The following is a 21859-nucleotide window of genomic DNA, read 5'->3' as shown; positions in this document are numbered from 1 at the left end:
AGAAATTTCAAAACTGACCTGTTTAATCAGATTAAAACAATAACTACTTTTTAAAAAAAGAAGACTGGAAATCTTTTATGGATTTTTTTTTTTTTTGCTGAAAACAGAAAAATAGAGCAATGATTTATGGATTTAATTATTAGAAAATACTAAACAAGGAGCTGAGGGATTTTTGTAATATTGAGGGAGTCTGGATGTTAAGTTTGTTAATTTCTATTGCAATGAAGGAAGTCATTCATTTTTTCTATTTTTAATTTTTTAAAATATTTCCTTTTTTGTTGTTTTGTTTTCTGTTCTTTTTATCTTTGTTTCTTATTTTTTCTTTTCAACTTGTCTTGTATTGCTTGAAAAACTCTTTCATAAACATTTTTTTAAAAAATAACAAATACCCAGAATACTACACACTATCCATGAGAAACTGATTAACATTCTTTTCACCTTTGCAGGAAATTTCAAAAGCAAATCCACTTTTATCAAATTGAATGAGAACTGCTGGGGGCGGGGGGAACTGCTGAAGAATTTGTGTTCATAGCACTATTGGTGGTAATAAAATTATTGTTGGGCAACCTCAAGGTTTGTAATGGGAAGGAATACCAGAATCTGGGGCTAGAATTAAAAGAGGGATGAGCCTAGAATTTCTACATTGCCACAAGCAAACTAAGTCCAACAAATTAAGTTCCCACCCTCCTTGAATTCTGTTGGCTTTTATCTAACTCCTGTCAGGTGCTAACTATTAGTTGAGAATATTCCTGTGCATAGGCATATGAGTAGCAATAAATCAATTTAATTGGACTTTCACAGTGTGTACCTGATCTTTCACACTCGACAAGGTTCTCTTCCAATCCTTCTCTTTTGACAAATTATGTCAGATTGAAGAGAGCTAATCATGTTATTAATGATGGACTATGGTGTCTGACAGTGAAGAAGCTAATTCACTGAAGGACATTGATTTTTCATGTTTTGTTTTTAATTATCATGGAGTTTGAAAATGCTTTCTCCATTGTGTCAATCTCTCATCTTTGATGTGACCTTAAAATGTTATATTTTTTAAAAAATTACATAATATATGGTTTCAAAAGTAATTGCTTATGGGGACTAATGAGCCAGGGTAAATGTACTTATCTAATACTTCATTACAAAGAAGAATTAGAATTAGAATAAGGGACCTTGGAGATAAGTAGCTTAGGGTTGAACTGTGGAGCCTCTATGAACTTGCTTGTTTGTCTGTTTGCAGACATTTCGTTACTCAAATAGGTAACATCATCAATGTTTGTGAGTGTGGGGTTTGTTCCCTGTTATATACAGTAGCTTGCCCTGCCAGTATTGGAAGGTTTTTTTCCTTGATAAAAAAAACTCTGCTTGTTTGTCTGGTGTTAATCCATTCTTATTGGGGTGCTAGCTGTTGGAGGGGATAAGATCTGGTGTTTTTTGTTTCCTTCTTAACTTTTTTATTATTATTTTTGAATGGAGTGTAAATGTGATTTCTCTCTGTGTCTATTGATGGCTGATTTGTCTGAATGCCAAGCTTTTTGGATTTAGCTTCATCTAGGATGCTCACAATTCCCCAGTTAAACTATGGTTGAGTCTGTCCATGTGTTGTGAAGTTAAAGAATTTTCATTATGTCATCTGGTTGCTGGTTTGGATGCACTGTGCTTGTCTTTTGCTTCTCTGCCTTACATAGTGATTACTATAATTCTTACACAGTATGTTGTAGGTGACTCTTGGTTTTTTGTTCTTGGGCTACTGAATCTTCTGGTTTACTTAAGAAGTTTTGGAGGGTTTTAGTTGGTTTGTATGCTACAATAACGCCATGTAGTTGCAATAGTCCATGGTTGTTTCTGGGATGTTTTTGATGTTTTGGTAGCATTATCCATTTCATAGCTTGTGTTGGTTGTGCTGTAGTGGTTGAGTGATCAGGCATTTTTTAAATAAAGTTGGCAAATGTTGTATAGGTCAGGGGTCTCCAACCTTGGCAACTTTAAGACTTTTGGACTTCAACTCCCAGAGTTCCTCAGCCAGCTGGGAGTTGAAGTCCACAAGTCTTAAAGTTGTCAAGGTTGGAGACCCTTGATATAAGGGATCTGTTTTCTTCTTGTCTTCCGAGTTGCTGCAGTGCATTTGTACTTGTCTGAATAATGTTTTTACACAACTCCTCTAGTAGGAGGTCAACACAAACTGTAAAAACTTTGGCTGAAACATTGCATTTTTCAGCCTGGAGCTCGTTGGTGCCTTTGTTTCTCTATCCAGATATGAATTGCCCTTTCCTGGCATAGTGTTTTCCAAATGTTGTCATGCTAAGGGCTGGCTGAGGATGATAGGAGTTATAGCCTAACGTATCTGGAGGAAACCAGGTTGGGAAAGGCTTCTGTATTATTATAACAATGGTTCATATTAAATAATGGAGGGGGAGGGGAAAAACATTCAGAAACCGCCAGGATTTATATGTGTCTTTCCTTTTACAATTAATCAGAATAACAATAACAATTAATTACAGCTCACATGTACAAAGCATCTCCCAGCCTTCCTTCCACACCTACATGTATGATTCATTGTGACTTGGAAGGCATCATCCTACATCCCACAGTAATAATCATGAGTGTCACATGAGGACAGGAAGTGAAGGCTCTCACTCTACCTAACTGAACCCTGGATGAAACAAAAGTTCACTTGTTGGCACAAGCACCTTTGATGTCCTACTCAAATTTAAACACATCCATTTTCAGGCAAATCCACCAAATGAGCCCCCCAGGAAGGCAAGGCTCATGCGAAAGCTTCCAGAAAGAAAAAGCAAGCATAACATTCCCTCATCGATACTCTTGTGAAGTGCCACACTGATTCACAAAGAGGGCCACACCTTTGAGTCATTGTTACTAAGTACTTCCTGCAACAACTTAGCCTTCCATTGGAGCTTTCTGCTGCTTTTGACAGTCATTTCAGTGAAGAAATAGTTTGGTCTGAAGGTGTTCAGATTGTAGGATGGAAGTTATCAGTTATGCATTAAACAACAGGTGGCTAAATAGTGAGGGAGACTTCCCTACTCCCAAATGATGTATAACGCATCTGCAGTACTATGCTCTCCTCTTGACATTCTTGGAAAGCAAGGTGGAATAATAATTAAAAATACATTTGCAACTAAACTTAAATAAGGTTAACTTCATTTACTAGAATACATCCCTGTGCTTTCACGCTTGATAAATTTGACTGAGATCTACTAATTTATTTTGTAAAATACACTCCTTCCTTCCTTCCTTCCTTCCTTCCTTCCTTCCTTCCTTCCTTCCTTCCTTCCTTCCTTCCCAGCTTTTTCTTTATTTAGGAGTAGCTTGGTCCTAACTTGGTGAATATTACAGTATAACATTTGATAATAAAGATATCAGACTGGTTTTTTAAAAGGTGGATGTTAACACCCTAACAATGATACTGTCGTGTCCGTCGAGAAAAGGAAGCTCGGAGTCGGTGACTTGGTTTCAGCTCTTTATTGGCTCCTGATACAGCTTAAGCTTGAAGGGAAAAACTGCGGCTTTTTATTCCCGAGCCGCGGCGTCGCGTGCAATGACACCGCTTCGAATCTCCCGCGATTAGTTTCCACCAATCGCGGGGATTCGAACGACCAATCAGTGCGGCTCGCCGACCAATCCGATCGCCGCGCGCCTTAACCAATCGCGACGCGGGCTACGAGTATGTAAATTGACTTGTACAGAACACCCTCCTCTTGGTTCGGTCCTACGTAACGTAGTCCCGTAGGTAGGCGGGGCTTCGTACTTGTCTATTTGACTTGCGCAGCTTAGTTGTTGTTTGGTTCCCGGCCGGTTCGGTCGGGACTTCTGTTTCTCTTGGCCCTGTCGATGGAACCCCCTGGAAGGTGTCGCTGGGCCTCTTGTTGCAGCTCCCTCCCGGTCTACCCGGGTTGGTCGAGCTGCGACTTTCGCCGCTCCTGCCTGGTCTTTCCGGGCTGGTTGAGCTGGCCTGGCTGTTCCTTCCTGGTGAGACTTCGGGCTGGCTGTTGACTGGTGAGTATTGCTGGTTAGTTCCTATTTGATCCTCTGTATCTTCCCTCCCTCTTGGTTTGTGTTATCGGGGTCGCCTGTGTTTGGTTGCGTGTCGGTTGTGTTTTTTGTTCTTGATCTTATTTGATCGATGTGGCGTTTCCATGTTTGTCCGTCGGTTGTCTGTAGTCGGTAGGAGTGGGGTCCTGTCAGTTGGGTTATAGTTGCCGGTACCCATAGTGGGTCTCCGGTAAGGTTTTTGCATAGACTGCGTCGCCTGGTGTAAAACCCGGTGCTTGCTAGATGAGTCCGGGGTTTTTCCGGGTTGTATGTGGGGTGTAGTCTGTCGAGTGGTGACCTTAGTTTTCTCCCCATTAGTAATTCTGCCGGGCTTTTGTTAGTCGTTGTGTTAGGGGTGATATGTTGTATTAGGAGCATTTTATTTATTTTTTCTTGTATGTCCCGTGTTCGATCTTTTGGAGGGTTCTTTTTGTAAATTGAACCATCCGTTCTGCCCTACCATTGGCCGGATGCGCCGTCGCTGTCAGTGCGTGTCGTATGCCTCGCCCGCTAGGAATCTTTCGAATTCCAGCGAGGTGAACTGGGGCCCGTTGTCTGACACGATGACATCCGGAAGACCGTGGGTTGCGAAGAGTTTGTTTAAGACCTTGTTACCGCATCTGTTGTGGTGGTCTTCATGTTGCTTACCTCCAGCCAGTTGGAGTAAGCATCCACCGTGATGAGGAATGTGTTCCCTTTGTGGGCCCGGCAAAGTCTATATGGAGTCTCGACCATGGTCCCCTGGGCGTTCCCATTCTAAAATTGGTGCTGCAGGGGATTTGGTCTGGTTTCTTGGCAGCGCGAGCACTTGGCTACCCAGGCCTCGATCTCCTTGTCCATACCTGGCCACCAAGCATAGCTTCTGGCTAAAGCTTTAGTCCTCACAATCCCGGGTGCCCTTCGTAATAATTGTAATACCTTCCCTTGCAGTTTTTCCGGTATGACCACCCTGTCCCCCATAACAAACAACCTTTCTGTAGTGACAGTTCTGTTTGCCGGTTTCGAATGTCCTGAATGCATCATCGCTGTCTTTCTCTGGCCATCCCTTTGCTACCCAATGTAATACCCGCGCCAGACGCTTGTCTTTATTAGTCTCTCGGGCAATGTCTGACGCGGTTATGGGTAGGTCCGGCAATGTCTCTATGCTGAGGGTGGTCGCCGTGAGCTGGATCGTCGTCTAGGTCGGGAAGCGGCGAGCGGCTCAACGCGTCTGCATGGGAGATCGTCTTACCCGGTCTGTGTGTGAGCCGGTAGTCGGGCGGCGAGGAACTCAGACCACCTTGTCATCCTGGGGGATAGGATGTTCGGTGTGGCCTTGTTCCCCGCCAGGATGCCTAGCAGCGGCTTGTGGTCTGTGATGAGGGTGAATCGGCGGTCCGTAGAGGTACTGTGGAACTTCTTTACTGCTGCGACGATGGCCAGTGCCTCCTTATCTAATTGGCTGTAGTTTCTTTCGGGTTTGCTGAGTGTTCTTGAAAAGAAAGCGATGGGTGCTTCTTTTCCGTCTGGGAGTGTATGGCTGAGGACAGCGCCGACGCCAAATGGTGAGGCGTCGCATGTGACGGCGATGGGTAGGGTCTCATTATACTGAATGAGAACGGCATCCGAGGTGAGTAGGTCTTTGGTATTCTTGAATGCGGTGTCCTCCCGTTTTCCCCAGGTCCATTTGGCCGTCCTGTCCAGGAGCCTATGCAAAGGCTCCGCCGTCGCTTTTTGGGGCAAGAACACATTGTAAAAATTTAGCAGTCCCAGAAATGCCTGCAGCTCTGTTTTGTTCTTGGGTGTGGGGGCTTCCTTTATGGCTTTGACCTTGCTTCCGGTTGGGTGGATGCCATGTCGGTCTAGGAGGTACCCCAGAAACTCGACTTGCTCTGTGTATAGCTGGCATTTCTCTTTCTTCACCTTTAGCCCGGCCCTTTGAATTTTTCTAGTACCTCCCTTAGGCGACCCTCTAGTTCCTCCTGGTTGGCTGCTGACACCAATACATCGTCAAAATAGGGAACCACCCCTTGATTCCTCGCAGCAGTCTCTCCATGAGGCTCTGAAAATTCCTGGGGCTACGCTGACTCCAAACTGGAGTCGGTTACAACGAAACGCTCCCGGTGGGTGACTATTGTTTGCGCCTCGGCGGTTTCTTCATCGACCGGCAGTTGCTGATAGGCTTGCGCCAGGTCGAGCTGCAAGAACCTTGCCCCCCAGCGAGTGTAATAGGTGTTGCACTACTGGGACGGGGTAGGCGCTTTGTTGCAGGGCGCAATTGAGGGTGGCCTTATAGTCCCCGCAGATCCTTACTGACCCATCTGGTTTGACTGGGGTGACTATAGGGTCTCCACCGGGCGTGGTCGATTGGCTGCAAAACCCCTGTTTGACGAGTTTGTCAATCTGCTCGTCTATTTTCGTCCGGAGTGCAAAAGGCACCCGTCGGGTTTTAGGCGTATGGGGGCGACATTTGGGTCTAGGCTAAAGGAGATAGGGGGCCCTTGTACTTGCCTAGGGTGCCGTCGAATACTTCTTGGAAGTCCTCGCCAGCTGCTGCTCCCAGTCGGCCTCTGTGGTGTGGTTTACTCCCGTGACCTCGATCCCGAGTGGCGCGAACCATTGGAGTCCTAAAAGGCTGGGTCGGTTCCGGTCCACGATAGTCAGGGGAAGTTTCGCGGTGCGGTTTTTGAAAGTCACCACGAACTGTCCGGTCCCAATGACGGGATGCGGTTCCCCTGATAGTCCTTGATGATCAGTTTCTGGTTCTCCAGTCCTTTTTCTGGATGTTTGGCACCAGGCGCTTGAGTTCTTTCCAGGCGACCATGGAGAGGTAGGATCCGGTCTACCTCCATCCGGCATGGTTCGCCCTCGATGCTCACCTCCACGTAGACCTTCCGGGCATCCGTGGTTTCGGCATGGCCGATGGTGACCGTCTGGTGGGTTTCTTCTCTCTGTCGGCCTTCCCGCTCCGTCGTCCTCGGTTGTCTCGGTTCCAGCGATAGTCGGCTTGGCGATCTCTGGTTCTCGGGGGTGTCGTCTCGTCCCGGTTGCTTGGTTCTCGCCGGCGGGGCTGTGTGTCTTTTGAGTCGGCAGACTCGGGCGATGTGGCCCTTCTTGTTGCAATGCCGGCAGATCGCGTCGATAAAACGGCACTCGGATCGAAAGTGGTTTCCCCGCACCCGGCGCACTGGTTCCCGACTTACGACCCGTTGATCTCGCCGGTCCCGTCCTGTTTGTAGTCGGTGGACGTCTTCCTCCTCGTCCGTGGTATCGGAGGCGGAGTCCAGGTCCCCGTGGTGTGTGGTGGTTTCTCGTCGGCTTGTCTCGGGGTTTCAGTGTGGTCCCCGTTGTCTGCTCTCCGAAGTCTGGCTGCTGACTTCCGGGTGGCTTCGCTGCGGAAGCTTCGGCCAGGGCGTCCCGAGGTCGATGTTGCCTTTCGCCATCAGTCGACTTTTTAGTGCCTGATCCCTGAGGCCTAGGACCACGCGGTCTCGGAGGACATCGTCCAGGTCCCTGAACTCGCACATCCCCCCTAGGTCTCGCAAGGCGGCTATAAAGTCGCTAATGCTCTCGTCCTGCCGCTGGTTTCGCTGATAGAACTCATCCCGCCGGATGAGGATGGGCACAGCGGGGCGTAGTGGTTCCGAAGGAGTGGCTCGAGATCGGCCCAGTCCATCGCCTTCACGTCCTCTGGCTTCGCGAGGGCTTTGGCCATCTTAAACACTGCGGGCCCGCAGTGTGTGAGGAAGACGGCCCTTTTCTTCTGCCCGTTCGCATCCTTCAAATTGCTACTTGAGGAACATCAGGAATCTATCCGTGTACGATTCCCAGTCCTCGGTAGCGGGGTTGAAGGGTGCTGGTGGGGTCATGCTGGCCATCTCGTCGGTCCTTTGTCTTCCTCTGGACACGTGCTCGGTGGTTATTCTCTGGATCCCACCCTCGTCGCCAGTGTCGTGTCCGTCGAGAAAGGAAGCTGGAGTCGGTGACTTGGTTTCAGCTCTTTATTGGCTCCTGATACAGCTTAAGCTTGAAGGGAAAAACTGCGGCTTTTTATTCCCGAGCCGCGCGGCGCGCGCCAATGACACCGCTTGAATCTCCCGCGATTAGTTTCCACCAATCGCGGGGATTCGTAACGGACCAATCAGTGCGGCTCGCTCGACCAATCCGATCGCCGCGCCTTAACCAATCGCGACGCGGGGCTACGAGTATGTAAATTGACTTGTACAGAACAGATACTATGGGGAAATACTAATGTACAGAGTTGAAATTACCATTCAAATAAATTCAGGAATATCCAGTTAAATAATATCCACAGTATATTGAAGATATTTGACAAATAACTACTAATTTTGTCTAAATTCTCTTAGCCAAATCATTCATTGTTATGAGCCCAGTAATGACTGCTAGAGTAGTCTGTAATCAAAATACTCTCTGAGCTTCTAGGAGGTGACTGTGCTTCTTGTAGAATCAAGAGATGGATGATTTCTCAAGGAACACTAAATAAAAATAAAAATCTTTCTAATATATTTAGCTCCAATATTTCCATGCCGCAAGCTTAAGCTCCTGTGTATAAATAGGGTAGAAATGAAACTGGAAGAAATCCCTTTCTGTACTTCAATTTTCTTCTCTGCTTTGGCCATGGAAGTGGCCTGAGTTTCTGATTAGGTTTTGCTTACCACAGCTCCTGCTTGGTGGAAACCCCCCCTCCCCCCAAGTCTTCTTTTTCATACTGGGAAAGCAAGTACCAACATCCTTCTCTTCAGTGGATATGTCTTTGAGAACAATGGTTTCCTTTGTTAGAATGTTTGTACAAAGTCCTCTCTGTTGACTCTCTTCAACTTGATACTTTTCTGATTGTTATATCCACCAGTGGAGAAAGAAGGAAGGAAGGAAGGAAGGAAGGAAGGAAGGAAGGAAGGAAGGAAGGAAGGAAGGAAGGAAGGAAGGACCATTTTTCATGGCTCAATCAGTGAACTTAAAACAATTTGAACCTTTCATTTTTGATCAGTGAAACAATCAACTTACAGGTTTTTTTAAAAATTATTATTGTAGCAACAAGGCTCATTTCCTCTTGGTCTTGGTTTTTTTCCACCAAATTGTTGAGATGCAATTACAACACAAGCAGACAGGTGAAAACAGAGTGGAAACTAGGGGAAGAGGTAGGCACAAAAAATCTAAAGCAAACCTGAAAAAGGTCACCACTTCACTGGTCCACTGGTGAAACCAAGAAGCAAACAGGTTCATCAACTTAGATCCATTCAGAAGAGGTAAGTCATTCTGTCTTTTCCTTTTCTTCCTAGTATTTTCCCACAAGTGTAGGGTCTGCTTTTTTCAGATCAATCAAGAGTTGATTCCAGAACAAAATGCCAACTGGCATTGTCCATGATAGCTAACTGGAGTGGAGATCTTTCTCTATACCAAAATGAAGCATGGCATTAGGAAAAACATCATTTTTGGTTCTTGACAGGAAAGATGGGTACAGCCGGTCTTCCTGGTGGGCTGGGGGTGGATAGAAGTTGCCATCAGAGAAATGGTTAGTAGGACAACTTGGTTATACAGATTAACCCTAATTGCTGGGTATGCTGAGAAAGAGGGTGGAACTGGATCCTGCCAAGCAAGTTTGGGCCAGACATATTTGTTGCTAATAAGTTTTAAGGTGATAATTTGCAACCTTTTCAAATCACCTTCTTCAGAATGATAAGGTAATGCTCAGGAATGTTCTGGAAGAGCAGTACTAATTTGAGGACGTGAGCAAGACTGTTCCTTGACTGAGAAAATGTCATTGAAGCTGGGAATGAAGAAGAAAGGAATAACTGAGAGAGAAAAAGACAGAGACAGAATATATCTTTGTAGAAATATATTATATTGCAGCTCTCTACTATGCTTAAATTTTATAAATAGCCCCATTCCAAAAGAATTTATCTAAGCACCAAAATCTCCCTGCTCATTGAGGTGTGCATAATTTAAATATATTATTCCTACTTTATTCAGTTAGTATTTAAAGAAAGGTGTTCAAACCCCAATTTGCAAACTTAACTCTAATCCATTGGTTGTTCTTCCCTCACAAGTAATTTATCTTTTTATAACCAACAAATTTACACATTCATCTAGATTCCTGTGACTAGCAGGCAGACCATGATTTTGGAAAAGACAATAAAGTACACCTTGTCCATTGTTTTTCAATTATCATTATCATTTCAGGAAAACAGCTTCCTTTTCTCGTGTCAATTTTACATAACCAAACAAAACCATCCACCCACCCACCACCACAGCAAATTACCTAAACTAGTGTTTTTCAATCTCAGAAACTTTAAGATACATGGACTTCAACTTCCAGAATTCCCCAGCCAGCATCAAAGCCCACACATCTTAAAATTGCTGAGATTGAGAAACACTTATGTAAACACTCAAATCTTCTTGAGATTCAAACATACAATAAATCACTGGCAGCCTGAGATGACCAGCTGGTTCCAAATCCCTTAGGAATGGATAACTTAACAATATTCACAACCAAGTTGTTTTCAGTCTTTGTGAACCATGGCTTCAAATGTTCACAGGCAGATGCTAAAGACAAATATGTGCATATGGTATTACTAGCTAACATGACACTACACAAATATGCACTCAAAATTTTGCCAGATTTCCCCCAATAGTATTTGGTGATGTTTAACAACACCAACTGAGCTTTCATTCCCCTTCATATCATCCTTCCTGGCTTTAATTTGATCAGGCATATTTGTGCTTGCACTGTCAGACCAAACAGAGGGAATTTGACCTAGCTGGTCCAGACCTGGTTACAAACCTTGGCATGATGGCATTGTAGGTTGCTATTCACAGGCCAGTTTCCCATCGAAGCTTGAGAGGGCAATGGCAAAAGCCTGCACAGCACAAAGTGGGTAATTGTAGTCCATGGTAAAAACATCATCAGCCACTCGGCCAAACTGTAAGATGATGTATTCAACTGCAGGAAAGAAAAATGACATTATCGGGTTAGAAGATAAAAAGTTTACCATGGAAACTTTTGGTCTTCTGCAGAATGCATGACAGGACAAATTGAACAAAGGGGGATGGAGAGGGATTACTATTAATAAAGCTGACCAAGGAGGTGTTTTCCTCTACTCTTTTTTGTGTGTCTGTTTTAGCATTGTTCAGTCTAAAAGAAAAGACATAAGAGAGCTTGGGAGTATGGATGTCCAAAGAGCATGGTCAAAAAAGCCAGGATGGCAGCTGCAACAGTGCAACTAAATCTCTGCCTGGTTTTTTTATGTGTGTCATAGAGTTGTGATCACACGTCATGATTGGCATCTAAACTTTTCTTGACCACACCCTACAGATACCTTTGGCATGGGAGAATCCTGGATACGGACTCTTATGCCACACATGTACATTCTGCAATTATACCATATCCAGCCCAAAGAGACTGGCAGCAAACCCACATGAGATAAATGCTGTCATTAGATAATTTGCACAGCAATCAGTTGCACTGAAAGAAGTCTTCTAATCTGGCACAGGGGAAAGAATTTGGGGAAATAAAGCTGAATCTGTGACCTATTGCCCAAGAGAGGAGGAGGATACAATAGACAGAGCAATTCCCAGAGCAATAAAAAGAATTGAATGAAACTCCCATTCTCCCACAACACACATACCTCATCAACATCCTTGCTGAGTTTCTGGACTATGATGCTCAATTTAAAAGTAGGATAATCATTATAACATAACTGCTACAATTGTCAAGATTGTAATCTCAGTTGGATTGCCGTATATTGTCCCACAAAACAGTATTTGCTTCTGAGTGGAAATCTTCTAGCATTACAAATACATAAGCATTGCACCGCTATTTCATCTTCTCCACCTTTGTGAATAATAGAGTAAGAGATTACCTTGGCAGAGATACACCGAACCTGCTGTCTACGCAAAAGGAACTTACGTATTTTTTTTAAAGTCCAGAATGTCCAGATAATGTTTGGAAGCAACTCAGACAGACCCCTCCCTGATTCGCTGAATTTTAAGGAGGAAGAGGAGGAGGAGGAGGAGGAGATGCAGCACAATCAGTACTGCAAAATTGTTATCAGCTTCACTATAGAGACCAGATCATGAGATCAATTCCACATGATGGTTAAAACTACTTTTAATAAAACTGGTTATAATAAGAGAAACTTGCAAGAGGGATATACAAATTGTGTCTTCTCTGCTGCAATGCTTGCCATATGGCAACCCCATTCTCATGAATTCTGAATGTCCCTTATCCTGTCAACCTTCTGTAAAGCTTTTTAAGACTTGACTTTCCCAGCAGGCATTAAGCACAGATGAGACCTCAGGTGCACTTAATTTGATTGCTATTATAACCATTTTTAATTATTTTGGATTGTTGCTGCTTCAGTTGTTAACTTGTGTTAGCCTCCCATATCCCACTTGTGAAATGAACAGCCCAGGGGTGGTATTCAGCAGGTTCTGACCAGTTCTGGAGAACCGGTGGTGGAAATTTTGAGTAGTTCGGAGAATCTGCAAATACCACCTCTGACTGGAGATTTTACAGTATCTTTCCCCTGCCACGCCCACCAAGCCACACCCACAGAACCGGTAGTAAAAAAAATTGAATTTCACTGCTAGAACAGCCACATAAATTGTTTTTTTTAAAGAAATAATAAATGTTGATGACTTAGGCAGGGCAACTGTGTAATCAAAGACTCACTCCTTTGATGTTTTTTTCCAGTAAGGATAAAGGTAAAGGTTTTCCTGTCTAGTCGTATCTGATTCTAGGGCATATTGTTCATATATCCCCAATATATGCTCATGTAGGGCATGGAGCTAATCTTGGCCAAGGGAGCTAGCATTGTTCAAAGGCATTTTCTGTGGTCATGTAGCCAATATGGCTATACCCCAAAGGCACGTGGAATCCTATTGCCTTCCTACCAAAGCAGTACCTATTTATCTAGTCACGTTTGTATGCTTTTGAATTGCTAGGTGGGCAGGAACTAGGGCAAGGAACGAGAGCTCACCCCGTTGCGCAATGCTAGGATCTCAAACCTGGGCTGTCAGTTTTCCAGTGGACAAGCTCAGCATCTTTAACTACTGAGCCTGAAGATCATATGCAGCAAAACAAAAATATTCAGATGCTAAGGGAATGAGTGCATAATGGGACAGAGGACAACCCAGAAGGTTTAGAAATTAACTGGTCACCTGCTGGGCAATGAATGGCTGATGCCTTTTCAACAGAGTTTCTAAGCAAGCCCTCTTCCTTTTTCCAGCTAAATGGACAGAAAATAAAAACAGGTTTGTGCCCCCTCCAAAAGATGTGCTCTTTCACCAGGCCTGTGGGTGGCCTTCTAAAGGCCTCTCTGATTCCCTGTTTTGATTGTGACTCCCTTTGTTTGCAGCGAGAGCAGCAAGAAATCTGTAAAAATAACTGGGGCCCTGAGCAGGTTCTTTCTATCCTGTAATCCTACACTCCCGGATAGTAACATCTCCTGATTGGGCTGGACAGGTGACAAGCAGACAAGTCACACAGGCTGAAAATTGCTTGGCGGCTGCTGTTTACTGTTCTGATGTAGATTGCAGAGTGTGTCTATATCCCCAATATATGTGCAAGGTGGAAGGAAATGCTATTGTGATGATGTTCGGTTCTCCTTACGTATCAACATCAAAATAATAGCTTTGATTGAGCACCAAAAGAATAAGATAACATAATAAACATAAAAACGAGGATCTCATTGACCACACAAAACACATGTTTAAATTCCTAGATCCCATTTATGTGAACTCAACATATTGAATTCATATCAGGATTAATCCATAGAAAACATTTATGAAGATCAAATACCATCGTATAATTAGAATCTGAATGAATGGCTTCTTAACAGTAAATAGGTATAGGATTCTTTATTTGGATCAAATCCAGGGCAGATAATGACCTTTTCTATATATATATATATATATATATCCCATCCAATCTTGATTGGCCTTTGGTGTCTTCAATTTGCACTGGAAGAAAAATTTCCATTGGGAAATATTTTTGCCAATGAATATCAGTCATGGATGGCCTGTCTGAAACTGGACAATAACGGAGATTGTAGATATATAATCCACCCAGAATTAGCCAGTGGTAAAATGGATGGCCAATACATTTTATAAATAAATAAATATATATACAGTGTGTGTAGGGTATATACTGTAGGATCATCCTTATATTTTGCCAGAGACTCTACTCTTATTTGCTTTTTTAAAAAAAACACACACACAGTTGTTAATTTTGTGAATGAAATCTTCAAGTTTATATATATATATATATATTATATAATTTCTTTTACAGTAATGTATACTGTTTACTAAGTGATACCTATTAACTTTCAATACAGTTTCACTTTTCCTGACAGACATGGATCTAAATGAGCTTATCTTCTCTGTTTTATATGTTCATGGAATGGAATGGAGGTTAAAAGTCAAAAGCTTCTTCACAACCAGGGGCTCTGCAATTCCCATCTTTTTATCCTGAGATTACATACATTCTTGTTATCTCTGAGGGCTGGCCATAGTTCAACAGAGAAATCTGTGAATGCCCCCCTATGGTCAGCAACAGAACATGTACAACTTCATTTGAAACTCTGGATACATATCCCTCTTGACTATAGTGACCACATTTCCTTGGAAAAATAAATAAATAAAAGACAGAAGCTGAAAAAGGGAGAAACCTGAAAGTTCATAAAGATTTTTAAAAAATTAGATGTCCATGTTAATGACTTTGATTTGCAAAGAAAAATTCAAGACCAAAACAAAAAAAGTTAAATAAATATAAAGGGCAGCTTTCTGAAATAAAGAACTGTCCTTTCTAATAATGGATATGTGGTCACTGAATTCTTGACTGACAAAGAATGTACCAGTAACATTCTTCGGCACTTTGCCATCCTCAAAATGTTTCTTACCACCAGGAAATTTAGAGAACTTTTCTTGAATCAAAGATTATAAATCAAGTGCAATAAATTCTCAAATTATGCCATTACAGCTGTTCTGGATGTATTGTACCTTGTCCAATTTTGGAAGTTTTTGACTTTTCAGAAAACACCTGGCACGCTCTTTAATGTTTAACAGAGTTGTATGAGTTTATGCTCAAATGTGTGTAGGGTACTGTATGAAAGCAAGTGAGCAAAAAGAAAATCAAGTTTGCTTTTTGGATGGCTCAGACCATTCAAAACGTTACTCCAGTCAGCCTTTTATAATGCTCCCCCTAGTGAACTTTTACTATATTTCATACCATACTATCCAGGACAATTGGATTTTTTGTTCAGACCTGATTGCAAAATTCACTTTGTGTCCCTGGAATCACGATAAATTATAGATTTCACAGAAGCCATTCTGAATTACCATTTGGAAATTGAGCGTTCTAATGCAACATAAAAAAACTTATTCCGATTTAAATCTTGAGTTCAATCTTGGGTGTCTCTGTAACCATGGTTCATGGCCACAAACAATTATTTAAAGGGGGTTTTGGGGGAAGAAAAGGCTGAGAACCATTGCCCTAAGCAGTTAGAGGACTAATCTCCAAGATCTGCTTTGCTTTTGGTTTGAGCGATTCATTTCAACAGTTACCAAAAGCATTTCACATAGCCACCTCCATATGGAAATCTGAAAAATCTTACGTGATTGTGGAGATATTCATAATCTCTGATACAGACATCTTGCTAAAGCTAAACAGATTAGAGACTGGCCAGATTAGAGACTGGATGGGAGACCCCTTTGAATTCCTTTAAAGCAGAGGTGGTATTCAGCAGGTTCTGACCAGTTCTGGAGAACCGGTAGCGGAAATTTTCAGTAGATTGGAGAATCAGCAAATGCCACCTCTGACTGGCCCCACCCCCATCTATTCTCTGCCTCCCGAGTCCCAGCTGATCGGCTGGGTCTTCTTTTGTTGCCCTGCACAACAGAGTTGGAAAGCAGGTTAGTGGAGTGGGATTTTGCAGTAACCTTCCCCCAGGAGTGGGGAGGGAATGGAGATTTTACAGTATTGTTGAGGTAATTCCCCGTTAGGAGAATGAGCGCATACAGGGAGACGTATTGAGAGAAGTGTTTGAATAATACACACACACCACACAGATACACTGTACAGTAAATGTAGGTTTTTACTTCCAGAAAGTTTAAGCAAAGTTCAAAATAGGCAGTCCAAAGTCATTCACAGGTAAAATCAGTCAGTTTTTAGTCCAGGGATAATCCAATAACAAAATCCAGTGTCAAAAACAGTTCAGTAACAGACTTACATCAAATCCATGAATATCAGTCAATTAGGAAGAACGGCAATACTCTCCAACAGAAGGAAACAGAGACTCACTGAGACTTCTTCTGAGACTAAGAATAAACAACCCAGGTTTCTGGCTCCATCTTATGGCCGTTTGAGAAACCACACCTAATTACAAGTTTAGCATTCCCTTAAAGAGACAGTATTAAAATGTCTATCCTGGTTTATATATTTCCAACCCAAATAGCTGTTAGGTGACTTATATTCCTAACAAGTATCCTTCCCCTTCCATGCGCACCAAGCCACACCCACCAAACCACACCCACAGAACCAGTACTAAAAAAAATTGAATCCCACCACTGCTATAAATGTTAACTAGACTTTTGTGATGGAAATAAATAAGATGGAACAAAATGGAAAATAAATACGACCCTTGTTTTTCAATTAGATCTTAGAAACCACTGCTTTTTATATAGATGCAGTTTCAAATGGCTCCCATGTCTCAGATTGTAGCAGTTTGGTATGATTCTGAGCATGCCATCATAAATCAAGGTTCCATTTTATAAGTCAAGGCAAACATTTAAAGCTAACTTTGTAGATCCAGTAGAGAACAATGGATTAGTTCACATATTCCATTGAACCAAATGTTATGTTTTGAGTGGATTTTGTGAACCCTGCCAGTTATGGTTTTTTTCAGCAAATCATGGTTAAACAAATCATGGCTTTGAGCCCAATCTTGTCTGTCAGGGGGGAAAAAACCACTGGTCTGGTCACTGTGCCCCAAATTTGGTTGGATTCTTGTTCTCAGTAATGGACCAAATCCAGTCCAATGGTATATGGAAACAGCACATGTTCTGACAAACCTGGTTTCACTTACATAGGATTTCTGAGATTAATTGAAATGGGATTTTCATTGGAACCATGTTGGGGGAAATAAAGATGAATGTATTCTCCTGCTAGGTCAATCTTAATCTCAATACTGTTTCCATGGCATCAGTTTCAGTGTTTGAAATTGTATATGTTAATTAATCATGGGAACCAGTTTGGTGTAGTGGTTAAGGCACCAGGTTAGAAATTGGGAGACTGTGAGTTGTAGTTTTGCCTTAGTGACAAAGTCAACTGAATGATTTTGGTCCAGTCATTTCTCTCAACCCTAAGAAGGAGAAAATGGCAAACCACTTTTAAAAAAACCTGCAGAAGCTGAAGCAGTTTTTCTAGCCCAGATAGCCACTAACAATCAATGCTGACTTGAAGACAAGTACACATCTATCTTTCACCATATCTAATCTGGTCCTGTCCATGACAGGAAAGGGGGACGCATTCATGTGGAGAAAAAGCAGCCACATATAGAAACTCTCTTCCCTGCTCCACTGTCAGATTTAGACTTGGTGAGGCCCTAAGCTTGGAGGCCTTTTGTTATAAAATTACACCAGAAGGTCTCAATAAGGTTGCGTACTGAAACAGGACTTTGGGTTGCCACAAAAACATTGGAAACATCTAATTATTTCATAGCAGGGCATTTAAAGAAATAAATACAAATTAGTTTCAAATGAATGTACAGTACATACTGATTAGACCAGGGGTGTCCAACCTTGGCAACTTTAAGACTTGTGGACTTCAACTCCCAGAATTCCTCAGCCAGCATAGCTGGCTGAGGAATTCTGGGAGTTGAAGTCCAAAGTCTTAAAGTTGCCAAGGTTGACACCCTGGATTAGACGCTTATCAGTTGTCTTGATCTCTTTCGCAGATCATAATAGTATATCCTGGAAACAATACTTAAACCTGAATTTTTGAAACAAAAAAAAAAACCCCAAAACCCAAAATGTACCCTGAAATTTTGTGAGGTTCTGCAAATTGTGAAGCCCTAAGCTATACCTTGTTTTGCTTATGCCTAAATCTGGCCCTGCCTTACTCCCTAGTTGTATCCCAACTTCTGGGATAAACTTTGATCTAATATGTCTCCCTTGAACAAGTAGGAAGCTAACCACTTCCATCAAATTAATTATGTGGGTCCTGTCAATGTCCCTACTAGATGGAGGGAAGACTGATATAAGCAATTCATAGGACTAATCTTTCCCATCCATACTGTTTGGAAACCTGAGGAATGCTGTATTGATTAGATAATTTGCATCAAGGGAAGAAAAGAAAAAAAATGCAAATGAAATTTAAAAATTGATTTTTTTTAAAAAAAAAGACAGATCTGACTGTAAGTTTCCAGCCCAGGAATTCAATTTGCTGGGAAGTACTTTGAAACTTAGGATACTTTGTCAACCCCAAAGCATCCGTTGGGCAACACAATTCAGTGGCCCATTCCAGCATGCAAATCCAGGATTTCATTTTGATTTTCTTGCTTATTTCTTTTTCAATGGACAATGCAGTACAATGCCTACTCTGACTCTGAATTTGCAAAAATGCCCCTACCTTAGTCATGGGTCTAACTAGCAACAGCAGCAGCTTTTCAATCAGCACTATAATGTAGAACAGGGGTGTCCAACCTTGGCAACTTTAAGACTTGTGGACTTCAACTCCCAGAATTCTTTGCTGGCTGAGGAATTCTGGGAGTTGAAGTCCACAAGTCTTAAAGTTGCCAAGGTTGGACACCCCTGATGTAGAAGGTTTTTTTTTAAATCCACAATCCCACAAGACTTACGGTCCTCATTGTGCACAATCTGGAAGTTCTTAACCGAAGCATGTGTAACTCTTCCATGGAAGTTCAGCACGTAAGACTGAGTTTCATCGTTCCATACAGGGGCTTTGTTATGCAGCTCAATTAAGCTGTCCATTATCTTATTCTGCCATCTCATGAGTAACCCATCATTATCCTAGGAAATTGTGAGAAAAAGCATTACCACAAATAATTCAAAAATATATCTTCGTAAATATTTATTTGGTTATATTTGCATGAAGAAATAATACATGTACATACAATTGATTCTCATGGTGTACATCACAAGAAGTCCTCTAATATTTTTTGAGTATAATTACAGTAACATCTTAGCCTTGCTCCTGTTAAAAGTTGTGCCGCGAAACCTGATATTAATATACTAAGAAACTTAAGTATGCACATACTCGTTCCTCCAGGTTTCATGAATGGAGTTCAAGGGAGTTTGTAAAGGACAATATTCACATATAAATTATATATCAAAGCTTGCAATCCTTAGCTTAGCTTTTGACAACCTGGTGCATATTGACTAGGAATTTTGGAGTACCAACTCAGGTGGAGTCATAGATCAAGAAAGATTACCTTTGACTCTTTCCTCAAATTTCAGAATCAATGTTTTCTGCTGTGAATGTTTTGAAGAAAGAATTATGTTTATAGTGATGCCTCATGTATTCCATTCTTCATCAGAAGCCCTGAGGTAATCATTTTATATATAGGTATGTATGTATGCGTATGCATATACATATGGATATGAGGTTTATTCAGAGATGGCCAACCAGGGATCTGAAGATATATCTTCATATCAAACTAGATGTCATAATAAATGCTTATATAGTGTTTTATCCACTCAGTCTTGTTTGGTCAATGGGAACACTTCACCATTTATATTATATTGTTGGTTGAGACCCTTAGCTGCAGATCATCTTTCTGCAGTGCTTTAGTGCTTTCTATATGTATTAATATACAGCTTTTAACACTTTCCAACCATGATGGGAATTGCAATTCCACACACCTGGAGAATGCCAAGTTCAGGAAGATTGTTTTAGAAATAAAGCCTTGGAAAAACCCTTATATCTCCTATTCTAAAAGAAAGTTCTGCATTCTTATATTTTTGCTGACACAAAATTTCATAGCAAAAATACAGCACCCTTTGTGACTAAATGCCTCTCTGCACATTTGGATTTCTTATTTTATTAAGCATGATAAGCAAAATATCAGAGAAATGGCAACAAGATGTCTTCAAACATTGGGATTACTTAGAAGTAATGAAACCTTGTATGAAGGTTTATGTGTAACTTACATTTCGGGGACGGATTGGCACCCTTTCGTTATCAGAATTCATTCCAGGAATGACCACTGTCATTTTTCGAGGTCCTTTGAAACCTAACACATTTGTCTCCTGAAATAGAAATACCAAAACGTTCATAACTGAATTACCATCATGTATCTCCACAACATGATCAACTTCAGCTGATCTTTAAGGGTTTAAAGCCATTTTTCTGCTAGCTCAAAGCCTTATATTGCACATGTCTCAATAGTTCTAAAACCCAAGATTGAGTGTCCCAGCATATATACGAAAGAAAAAAAAAGAAGGAATTTAATAAGGAAGGGAATATGTCACACCTGCCCCTGCCAATCTGCTTCCTTATCTCATCTCCTTCTCCTCCCCATCCTTTGGTGCTCCTCTTGCCCACTCCCTGTCACTGGGAGGTTGCTGCTTTCACCCCTAGGGAATGCTGTGAAAATCCTGCCCCCTTGGTGCCCCAGAAGAGATGCTTGTGGAATGGTGTGAAGCTCAGCCTCTACTTTTCAGAGGCACAGGCGGTGATATAGGACGGATGTCTTTCTGTGGGTCACCTCCCCTGACCAGAGGACTTAAGACTCTCCATTGATTTCTGCCTGTCTCAAATCCCTGGAGAATTATTGATGAAAACTCTCAACCAACACGTATGTCTTGAACTGTTAGTTTTATAGAATCCACTACATTATAATAAAGTGGCAATATGGCTTACTTAAGAGGACCAAGATCTAGAAGGATAGTTCAAGATATAAAATTTCAAGATATAAAATTTAACTAGCATAATACACACCCTGACAATCTAAATTAAATTACATTGTTTCTTTGCAGATTACAATTACTTTAGTGAAAAAACATCTACAAATTAAATTATTCCCAACCACAACATATAGAACATCTAGACATTTATTCTTTTATTCATATTGTAGTATACTTTACTGACATTTGGATCAAGCTATATAGCTGTCAGGGATGATTTTTACAGTGAATGGAACATTCTTAAAATTCCTTGATGCTGTAAGCAACCTGCCATCTTAGTATGGATTAGTCTAGTGGCTGCCTATTAAATAGAAGTTTAATGGAGAAATAGTTCACAGAATGGTTCCTTACATAAATAACAGCTGCAAGCTCCTGGCGTACATTGGACCAGTCAGCATTTGCTCTGTCTGGATTTACACCATTGTCAAACACTGAGAATCGAGTACCCATTAAATTGGATCTAGAAGAAAAGACGGAAATCAAACCAGTAGGACAAAAAAGGACAGAAATTGTGCAACACTGCTCTTCAGTCTGAACAATTATAATTTCTTTGCAATGTCATTTTACATTATACACTGAAGTAGCTGCAACAAACATATTAGGTTTTCAGGATGAGATAGAAGAAGGGAATGGAAAGGTCACTCAATCAGGACATCTGCTATATTTCTAAACTCCGGGCCTATGAAATTGTGACATGCATGCCTCTCCCTTTTCCTTGGCTAAAACCTGCCTGACCACTGTTTCCTCTCTGCCTCCAGGGGCAATCTCTGTTACAATCTGATAGCAAGATATGTCTGGTTGTTAGTTTATGCACTAGCTTGATTATCGTTTTGGATCTAAGAAATCCTGAGTTATGAACTAAGACAACCCTTTGCCTAAGAAGAAGAAG

At 41.8% G+C, this 21859-nt stretch overlaps 1 protein-coding gene across 5 annotated transcripts in view; it reads right to left on the bottom strand.

Annotated features, from left to right (window-relative positions):
* Positions 1-3289: 3289 nt before the first annotated feature.
* The window catches only part of TULP1 (TUB like protein 1), a 50689-nt gene continuing 32119 nt past the window's right edge, over positions 3290-21859 (bottom strand). For 3 of the 5 annotated variants that reach the window (XM_087959923.1, XM_087959925.1, XM_087959927.1), the window contains 6 exons: positions 21322-21430; positions 20215-20313; positions 18903-19074; positions 10829-10987; positions 8263-9814; positions 3290-3421 (listed from right to left, as the gene is read on the bottom strand). In XM_087959923.1, coding sequence (XP_087816049.1) covers positions 10854-10987; positions 18903-19074; positions 20215-20313; positions 21322-21430 — 514 coding nt within the window. In that variant the 3' untranslated portion in view covers positions 3290-3421; positions 8263-9814; positions 10829-10853. Of the gene's footprint in view, positions 3422-8262; positions 9840-10828; positions 10988-18414; positions 18721-18853; positions 19075-20214; positions 20314-21321; positions 21431-21859 lie in introns of those variants that run through there. The other 2 variants (XM_087959924.1, XM_087959926.1) reach the window with 2 other exon arrangements.

Source organism: Notechis scutatus, chromosome 3, assembly GCF_049901735.1.
Source record: "Notechis scutatus isolate UNSWTSFEM ecotype Mainland chromosome 3, rNotScu1.2, whole genome shotgun sequence".
Lineage (NCBI taxonomy): Eukaryota > Metazoa > Chordata > Lepidosauria > Squamata > Elapidae > Notechis > Notechis scutatus.
Note: the sequence above shows the minus strand (reverse complement) of the source record. Positions and strands in the feature narration are given on the sequence as shown.